Genomic DNA, 9,169 nt, shown 5'->3' on the forward strand with positions numbered 1-9,169 from the left:
GGCATCGGGCCGTTTCAGCTGAGTGAGAGGGACGGGTTAAAGATGGGTTGTTACACCCTTGGCTTTTTAAACTTCTTCAAAGATGTTCTACGGCCGTACTGAGCTAGCGAGATCCACCGCTGCAATCAGTCATCCCTACCATCAAGGTCGGCTGAGAGGGGCGGTTGAAGATTTTCGCTGCAATCACTCTTCCGGCATCGGGCCATCTAAGATGAGTGAGAGGGACGGGCTGAAGATGGGTGTATTACACCCTTGGCAGTTTAAACTTCTTCAAAGATTTTCTACGGCCGTACTGAGCTAGCGAGACCCACCGCTTCAATCAGTCGTCCTGGTCACAGCGGTAAACCATAATCTCTTCGTGGGAAAATTGTAACATAAGATTCCCGGATCCGTTCGTCTGTATGTAATGACCAAAAGAAACACTCTTCTGAAAACGTCTATTCGAGAATTGTATTTCTGTAAAAAATAGCCCAATGGCTGTCGAAATTGGGGTGCAACGCGATACACCACTAAACTTGTCACTACAAAACAAATTGCTTGGATAAAGACGGAAATTTCGTCCAGCTGGCAAGCACTAAGCAAAACAGTTACATATGCGACCAACTTTCAAGCAACAATTTTAAGAATGACGAGAATAGATTGCAATATTTCAAACGGACGTAGGCAGCTACTGTGACGTAATAATGATAAGCAATGATAAGCTATTCAAGCACCTGTTCAAGGTTTGGTTTACACCTGTTCAAGTTTGGCTTATACCTGTTCTCGTAATTAAAGATTTAACGATGATGTAATGTTATGCTGCAGCTGCAATGTTTTAAAGGTCTTGCAAACGATGGTGCAATCTGCCTATTTTTTAGAAATATTCCATTACGTAATACGCTAAGATTCAGTAGACTTAAACGGTTTTATATGACGTTTGATTTGGTGAACAATTGTCTGGAACACGTCCCTACCATCAAGGACGGCTGAAAGGGACGGTTGAGGAGAGCCTCGACTGGCTCTTCATTCTTCTGACCGTAAGAGGAGGTTTAGAAGGAAGGGAGATGTCAGATGACAAAGGAATGTTATCTTTTCGTGTTATGTCTTTTGTTTTTGTCATGATCACCCACAGGGCTTGGATGGTGGACCGTTTTGTGCTCCATTTGTACGTGTTGATAATATCCAGACATATCTTCTTTTAGAATTTAGATCAAGGGTCGGCAACCTACGGCCCGCCATGCAAAATCGTCCTGCCCGAGACATATTAGTTAGTTATGACATGAATACGGCCCACCGTTTCTTATTGAGTTTCAAATTGCAGCGTTAGCACTGTTTGAAAAAATGGTGGTATTGTCACGCCATAAGTACCTCGTACTAGTCTATTGTTACGCCATAAAAGTGGTGCGAAGACGGTAGACTAGTATCTCGTACTAAGTACGAGATTGTCTGTAGAGTAGACTAGACTAGTCGTTATTGATACAAAGTGAATATGATTTTGTCTCACAAGCTGAATCACTGACAGTTTCGCCAGATGTTACTAGAAGCAGAGAATCAATATGGTGAATGTCCTGTATTTCGGCGATGTTCGCTGGCTAAGTCGATGAGCTATGCTTGCACGAGTGTATGAGCTTACGCATGTAAACATCTATTTTCGTCAATGAAGCTCACCAAGACCAAGTGGAGAACAAAATTTACTGACGACCACTTGTAAGATGTCATGCTTCTTTTCTCATCCAACTTAACGCGTGAACTTCAGAAACTTCCAAACCAAAATAACTGCAAATCTTAGATTAATGTAGCCTACTATCAATAAACATAATTATTGTGAAGAAAGGGGCGTTCTTCCCGGCTATCAGCACAAGGCTGAACACCCACTAGTACAGCGAGCAGTTGCGATTCGCTAACCATAACGGTGTAGCTTCCACGCTAGCCATTCAGACCATCCAATCAACAATATGTTTCTCGGCAGTCGATTTGTAGCAAGAATTGACAGCGATAGACACGTGTTTCGCCCATGAGGCTGGGCTCATCAGTATCGCACCGTATTCTAGCCAAAAATTTATTCGACTACCACTTTACCAGTCAGTTTAATTTGTGGCTAGAATACGGTGCTCTAAAATAGATAACCGTAAAACTTAGGCTAAAAAAATAAGTAACAATTTTATTGCGGCCCGTCAAGACTCGCAAATAGCGAAATGCGACATGCAGCTAAAACTTTAGGCATCTTTGGTTTAATGCAACAAGCGCGCACGAAGCTCCCAATAAAGCGGTCTCAAGCAGCATTAAAGGTAATGGAGGGATCACGTAGTTGTCCAAATATAAACACGCGGATTAAATTACACCAGGTATACTGCATATTGTTCTTCCACACAATCTGCCTTGAAAACATTTGCTGAAGCTTCACGTCAACCTCACCCACAAGTTAATTCGCCTTTGCTTGAAATTTAAAGAAACTATTCTTCAAATAACGGTTTTGAAAATCAGTTGGTTATTTTACCAACAAACACATTATTATCACAATATTTGAAAAACAAACAACAACATCGGAAGATTTCGCATTCAACTGTGCATTTGAAGAGAGTATTAAGAAGTGTTTAAGTTACGCCACAACTCGAAGTTAAAAGAACTTCGAAACAAACAAATTTCTTAACAAATTAATGTAATTGCAATTTCTAAAGGTCGAAAAAAATGCTAAGGCTGGCATGAGTTTCACAAACATTGCATAGCCTTGGATAGCCTACGTTTCACAAGCAAACGTGATTTCAAAAGCACACCACACGTGATCTAACATGATTGATTCTAAAATAAAGTAAACAAGCGCTTATTTACGACAAAAATATTTATGATTCGTTGTTTGATAACCAATTGTCTTTCAAACATTTTTTGTCTATTTCTTTTCTCTTTGAGCTGTCAATACCACCTGTCTTTCCATTCACGTACACACTTCCAACAAACTCCTTTCCTGCTCGTTCCGTTGGAAATGGCAACCCTCCTCCCCACTTTTCACATGAGAATGAGTCATGCTGCATTACGCTTTTCTGTGCCATGGGCCAAAGTACTTGGTTCAGAAAGTTCATGTCTACTAAATACGATTGACTTTTTACATTTGCCAGTAACTCAATCATATTTGGAATAGTCTTTGAGCACCACATACCACCTGACATTGCAAAATTTGAATGATTAGGATGGTCGCGCATTGTGTGAAACTTTTTGCCAGATTGTATCCATTGATCAACAGCAGCTTTTTCGCGCAAGGATAAATGAGAATCAATGTCTCTCGCGCATGAACGGTCAGCATCTACAACGCCTTGAAAGCGCCATGACATTTTATTCATTTTGGAACCTGTCATATCAACAAGTTCTACGTCTGCAGCTATCAGTTGATCAAGAATGTTTTTAGAAACAGTGTTGTCATAATACACTCGCATCGTCCATCCAAGATATATTTTCTTGTATAATTTCGCGTTTGCAATTGCTCCATCTGTATATCGTGGATTTGAACCATATAGAGAGTAACAGAGGATGTTCTTAGAGTTGTTTAAAACATTTAATTTGTCCTCTTTTACAAGACTTGTTTTATTTTGTACGTGGTAAGGTGTTATTGCAATCGTGCTATTCTCCGAAGGTGCTTTCACATTCGTAATATTTTCCGTTTTCTTCCAATCAATACTAAGAAAACTTTGAATGGTAATATAATTTCTGTCAGTGAGAACCCAATATGTCAATAAGCCTCCACATATCTGCAAAACAAATTGAAAATAAATGATGTATTGAACCAACCTCAGCAGTGTTTAATTTTAAAAGTCAACTGGCCTTCAATAGACCAAAGGTTCTCAACTTCGTAAATCCCAGGGGTTTACGGGAATATTTCAGGAATACTTGATGTTGAGAATGACCTGTTTAATAACACTCCTCGATGAAGAAACTTATTTTCAACAGGCACAAAGTTCAAGATATACAGCTGAAGTAAATAGGCTACTGTTATAGAGTGCTGGTTATATTCGTGATCCTACATATTCATTGAAATTTTAAATCATAATGTTACTGAAATGCCCTTTGCAGTTTGCATCATCCTTTTTTTCGGATTACTCAATTGGCCTATATAATCACTCTATTTGCTTGCAGCTTACAGGTGATTCAGGCTGATTTTTTTTTATAACTTAGGGCTACAAAACGGTTACTGTTCAAATAGATGCTTTGGCATTAATTTGTTAAATGTCTTAATGTATTAGGCATAAGTAACAAAACAATCATACAGTACTTACAAAAACAAGAAAAATGAAATATGATTTTAACCCCTTGAATGGCATGTTAGCATTGCTTCCCATTTCCACGTCGACAACTTGCAAAAGATAAAGTATGAGTATTATTAATCAATGTATATTTGCTAGTTGTGTCACCTCAAAAAGTTAAATCTGCAGTTCATCTGAGTCAAGAGAAAATTTAAAATTACATTTGAAACCTCTTCCATGACAATATTTTGAAGCAAAAAATGTAATAATTTCTCACCAAAATGTGCTACTTTGCTACATGATAAATAATATTTCGTCATTGCATTTGGGTCATGGTGACGTTATAACGCAGCCTATTGGCAAATCGTTGTTTCTGTACAACAACAGGAAGGACCGGAAAAAATTCAGAAAGTTATGAAAAGTTTTGTTCAGATATTTCCAGCTGTTCACACGAGATACTCTTTCGTGTAGTATGATACTATAAAGGCTCGTGCGGCTCGTGCCATGGGGCTGCAGGGCTGCCGCCTCACCTGAAAGAAAGAGAAGAGGGAAAATATGTTTTCCTCTGTGTTTGTCCGACCCGGTTACTTTTTTCACTTATGAATTGCGCATCGAAAATTAAAATATTAAAAGTTTCGTTTGGCAACACCAATTTTGGGCAAACTCTTTGCAGCCCGAGATTCTGGATTTCAAGCGCTCTGATTGGATAAAGATTATCCTTGAAGCTCCACTTCTTTTAGCATTTTACAGCAATTTTTGAATCTGTTGGGGCTGCATGGAAAACAGCCCCACCTAACCGAATAACTTTACAGACTTTTTAAAGTTAGTTTTTATTTTGCAGAGTAGCTATGAGCTATGAATGTAGAAGTGTTAGCTGTAGCCTAGCGTTTGAGTATTCAGCAGGCAGTGATGTACGCGCATACAAAAAATATTGACGCCGTCAGCGTAAACGCAAACGTTTGAAAAACCATACGCCGTATGCGTCAACGTAACTTGTAAAAAAAGTTGGCGGCGTCAGCGCATACACTAGCGTAAACTCATTTTGTTTGCTAGGTGCCAAACATTCACACGGTATAAACCACTCGAAACAAACAAGTTTTATTTTGAATTTCCACGAAGAAACACAAGCATCTGAAAGTGTTCATCTGACATTTTGCTGTGTTTTGGTTCCAATATGTCTTTGCCCATTGAAACATTCTTTCAACTGCAGAGCTGGAAGCCTTGGTGTGTTGTAGCGAAAAAAATACATTAAAAAGTATGCATTGACGCTATGCGCTAAAAAACCGCGAAAACTTTACGGCGTAGCCTCAAGCGCAAACTATCCAAAAAAATGTGGCCGCAAGCGTTAGCGTAAACAAAAAGTCTACGCCGCAAGTTTGCAGCGTAGAATTTGCGGCGTATACGTACATCTCTGTCAACAGGTTATAGGAAGTGCTAGGGCATCTCAAAATTACTTGAACCTTGTATGCTACGGCTAGGCTAGTCAAGACTAAGCTCAATACTAGTAAAGTTTGTCTGCATAAGCAATGATGTTATTTTTTTTAAATACAGCTTAGGAATACATCAACCTTTCAACAAAGTTTGAATGCATTTTTTCAAAATTTGGGGCAAAAACATGCTCATAACGCACCTAATTCAATGCGATTTTTCTGGGGGGAAACCCCAGGACCCCCCGCGAAATCGTTTGCAGCCCCACTACTCACAAATAGCACCAGCCGCCATTGGTTATCATCACTCCCTGCTAGTGGCTACATTGTCCTGGTTAGCCTATGTTCATAAAAGTTTTACTTTTTATGAAGGCTTCTGTGCGCCCACGACAATATTATTATTTTTTAATGCAAAATTTATTCGTTTTGATTTCATTTTTTTGTTTACTTTATCAGGTAGTAGTTCGCTTTGTTTAAAGAACATTTAGATACATTGAAACCTCAGCATCTGCAAATTATACGTGCATGAACAAAGCACAGCAATTTGTTATCTCCATGAATGGGGCTACTTACTTTGACAACCGCTTGCAAAGGTGTGATAGTTGATGCTATGCTTGTCTGCCAACTGAGTGCTTCTTTCTTCTAACAGGCGCAAATTATGGTTCTTTAGCTTTTAGGGCTGATTTGGAATAAATACGAGTCCCTTGTTTCTAGCTGCAATCTAGTTTCTTTCATCAGGTAAACTTCCTCAGTTTTTCAAAATTTTCTACACTCTTGTTAAGGCCTTAACTTATGACTTAAATCTGCTCTTAAACTTTTTTGTGACATAACAACTTACAAGTGTGTTGAACTAAATGATATGATGCTGTCAGCGTGGGCTATATAAGTACCAATTGCTTGTTTGTGACATCATAAATGCATTTATGAACAAAAAAGGCTCAGTCCACTAGTTTTTTCACAATCGCAAAATCATCCATGCCAAATATAATAGGCCTACTGGTCAAAAAAAGGTAGCAGCTGCAAGAGGGTAACTTTAAAACAATGGTTCACAAACTTTGTAGTCACGGACCCCTTTTGATCGACTGTCAAGCCTGCGCACCCTTACTAAAAACTCTCCAGAATGCGTTCACAAAATGTTTCATCTATAACCTTCCTTTCGCTTACTTATAGATAGTTATCGATATACCTATCGGAAAAGCCTATACACAGGGGCGCCGGAAGCGGGGGGGGCAGGGGGGGCGGATGCCCCCCTGCCTTCAAATTTTCTGCAGATGGAGGGGCAGGGGGGGCAATGGTGCCCTTTTAAAGTCATGTAAGCAACTGCACATTTTGCAATATAACAATTTCTGCTATTCGCTTTTAGCCTAATAATAATATTTACGGCAGAAAATTTTGCAACACAGTAGCCTATCAGACCTTAAACTCGTTTTTTTTCTAGAGCTCCTTCTCGGCGGCCAAATCTGCGTGCTTGGAAGCCAAAATACAAAATAAAAATAACGATAGCACAAGTAAATAAAATTAAACCTGCAACAATGCTACAATGATCACTTAGCGTTGTTGAAATCTGGGCCTGGGCGACGTCCTATACAATAGAATCGTTGCACCACGCAATAACTGCTTTATCGGGATTGTAATCCAGTAGGCCTACTGCGGGACCATCTAACGACACTTGCACGAGTGTCTCCAATGTGGCTGATTTTAAAAAAGTTCGCCACTCCCCTAGAATTCTTTTTAGCAACGAAAAACAACGCTCGACATGATTGTGTTGACGATGACGACAAGGTAATAAAATAAGTATTTCAATGGTGTGAAGGACATTACTAAAAGAAGCATAATTTTTGCAAAATATGATCAAAAAATGTTTTCCCCTTGGATGTCAACTAATCTAGTTCTCCTTTTTAACAACGATTCAATGTTCGACAACATCGAATCGACAATATTGCCAGCCGATGTAAATTAGCACTTCGGATTAAGACTTTGTTAAAATAAACGTCGAGAATTACAAACAAGACTTACAGCGTTGGTGATCGCAGATGGATATATTCCATCAATAACAAATATCCCCGCACAATGCAACAGTGGCGATTATGACGCGCTGACTTAATTTTGCGTCACTCTTTGATACTGCATATTTTCGACAGTTAATCCACAATCATTCTATTGCGAAATAAAATATTTGGCTAGAAGAGACCGGCGGCCAAACTTGGCCGATTGTGGAGGTAGCACCGGTGGTCATTTAAGCACTACTTAGCGGCCATGGCCGCAGGCTGCTTTAAGGCTTGACAGTAGGTTACATCATTATAACATATAGCATGAATGCATGATGCCCTTCTTTGTATACCGGACACTTGTAGGCTATTATTACTCAATACATAGTGAGCTGATAGATTACAGTAGCATTATCGCTAAATCTTATCTTAAAACTTGAAAAAAAATTGCCTTTTAGTAAAAAAAAGTGCCCTTTTTTCGTAATCTTGCCACCCAGTCAAAAATCGTTCCGGCGCCCCTGCCTATACACAGTATAAGTCAGATCGTTGACTTAATTGTTTCAAATGTCCAATTATTTTAGTCTTGATCGTTTTACCTGTCAAAAACGTTGATACTCAGTTTTGACTAAGTTGACGTGCTGGCGCTTGCGTTAGTGAAAAACAAAGCTGGTTCATCAGCCTTTCTTTCAACTTTACCGTGTATCTGTATTGCACAGCTATAGGAAGTGACGTATGCTGTATGATGAAGAAAACTTCCTGCAGGCAAGCACAAGTTTGAAAGCTGGTAAAACATCATACTAATGTTTCAGTTTATTGACTAAGAGAGATCAATAGTTTATTCAACCAGTCAAATATTACGTATTGGTTAGGCGTTCAAACAGCCAGTACAGCCCTGGTGTTGCTAGATGTGGCATTTTGTTCACAATTTGAAGGTTGTTTTTGACAAAAAAATTGAATTTGAAAAAATCTTCAGATTTTGTTGTGTCTTATTTTTTTGTATTTTGTTTGTTTTCATATGCTACAGACCTTTGCATGTTTCGTTTAAGGGCATACTAAATGAAATTTTCAAACGGGAATTAAGCATTAAATTGCGTAAACTGAACATTTATGAATACATTTCAAAAAAAATTACCGGAAAAAATTTGTTTTCAATGGCATTGGCAAGGCCCAAAGTCCAATGTTTCATTTATTTTTAATTTTTTTCAAAATGACCAAGAAGTGCATAGACTGCTCGAGAATACCTCACTATTGACAGCAATAACAAAAGCCACGTTGCAACATCTGATGTTTTAACATCAGATCTGATGTTTTGAGCAAACTGTCTGATGTTTTGATGTTGAAATCTGATGTTTTGATGTACATGCATACAAAGCTTACAGTTAAATCGCCGGCAGTAACAACTATTGCTCGATCAGCTGATTGCTAGTCTATAGTGACGTAGACTGGGACATTAATTCTACGACCTTTGATTTACTAAAAGGTCTTAAATATGCCAAATTTATGTAATTGCAATTTTATTTCCGATAAAATGTTTAAGCGTTTA

At 38.7% G+C, this 9,169-nt stretch overlaps 1 protein-coding gene across 1 annotated transcript; it reads right to left on the minus strand.

The window, feature by feature from the left end:
- Positions 1–431: 431 nt before the first annotated feature.
- On the minus strand, positions 432–6,502 carry LOC145770730 (uncharacterized). The gene is made up of 3 exons (XM_082582429.1): positions 6,212–6,502; positions 4,245–4,321; positions 432–3,719 (listed from the first exon to the last, which is right to left on the minus strand). The coding sequence occupies exons 2-3, from the start codon at positions 4,305–4,307 to the stop codon at positions 2,820–2,822; spliced, it is 963 nt and encodes a 320-aa protein (XP_082438555.1). The 5' UTR covers positions 4,308–4,321; positions 6,212–6,502; the 3' UTR covers positions 432–2,819.
- Between the last annotated feature and the right edge of the window lie 2,667 nt (positions 6,503–9,169).

Source organism: Aplidium turbinatum, chromosome 5 (assembly GCF_918807975.1).
Source record: "Aplidium turbinatum chromosome 5, kaAplTurb1.1, whole genome shotgun sequence".
Taxonomy (NCBI): domain Eukaryota; kingdom Metazoa; phylum Chordata; class Ascidiacea; order Aplousobranchia; family Polyclinidae; genus Aplidium; species Aplidium turbinatum.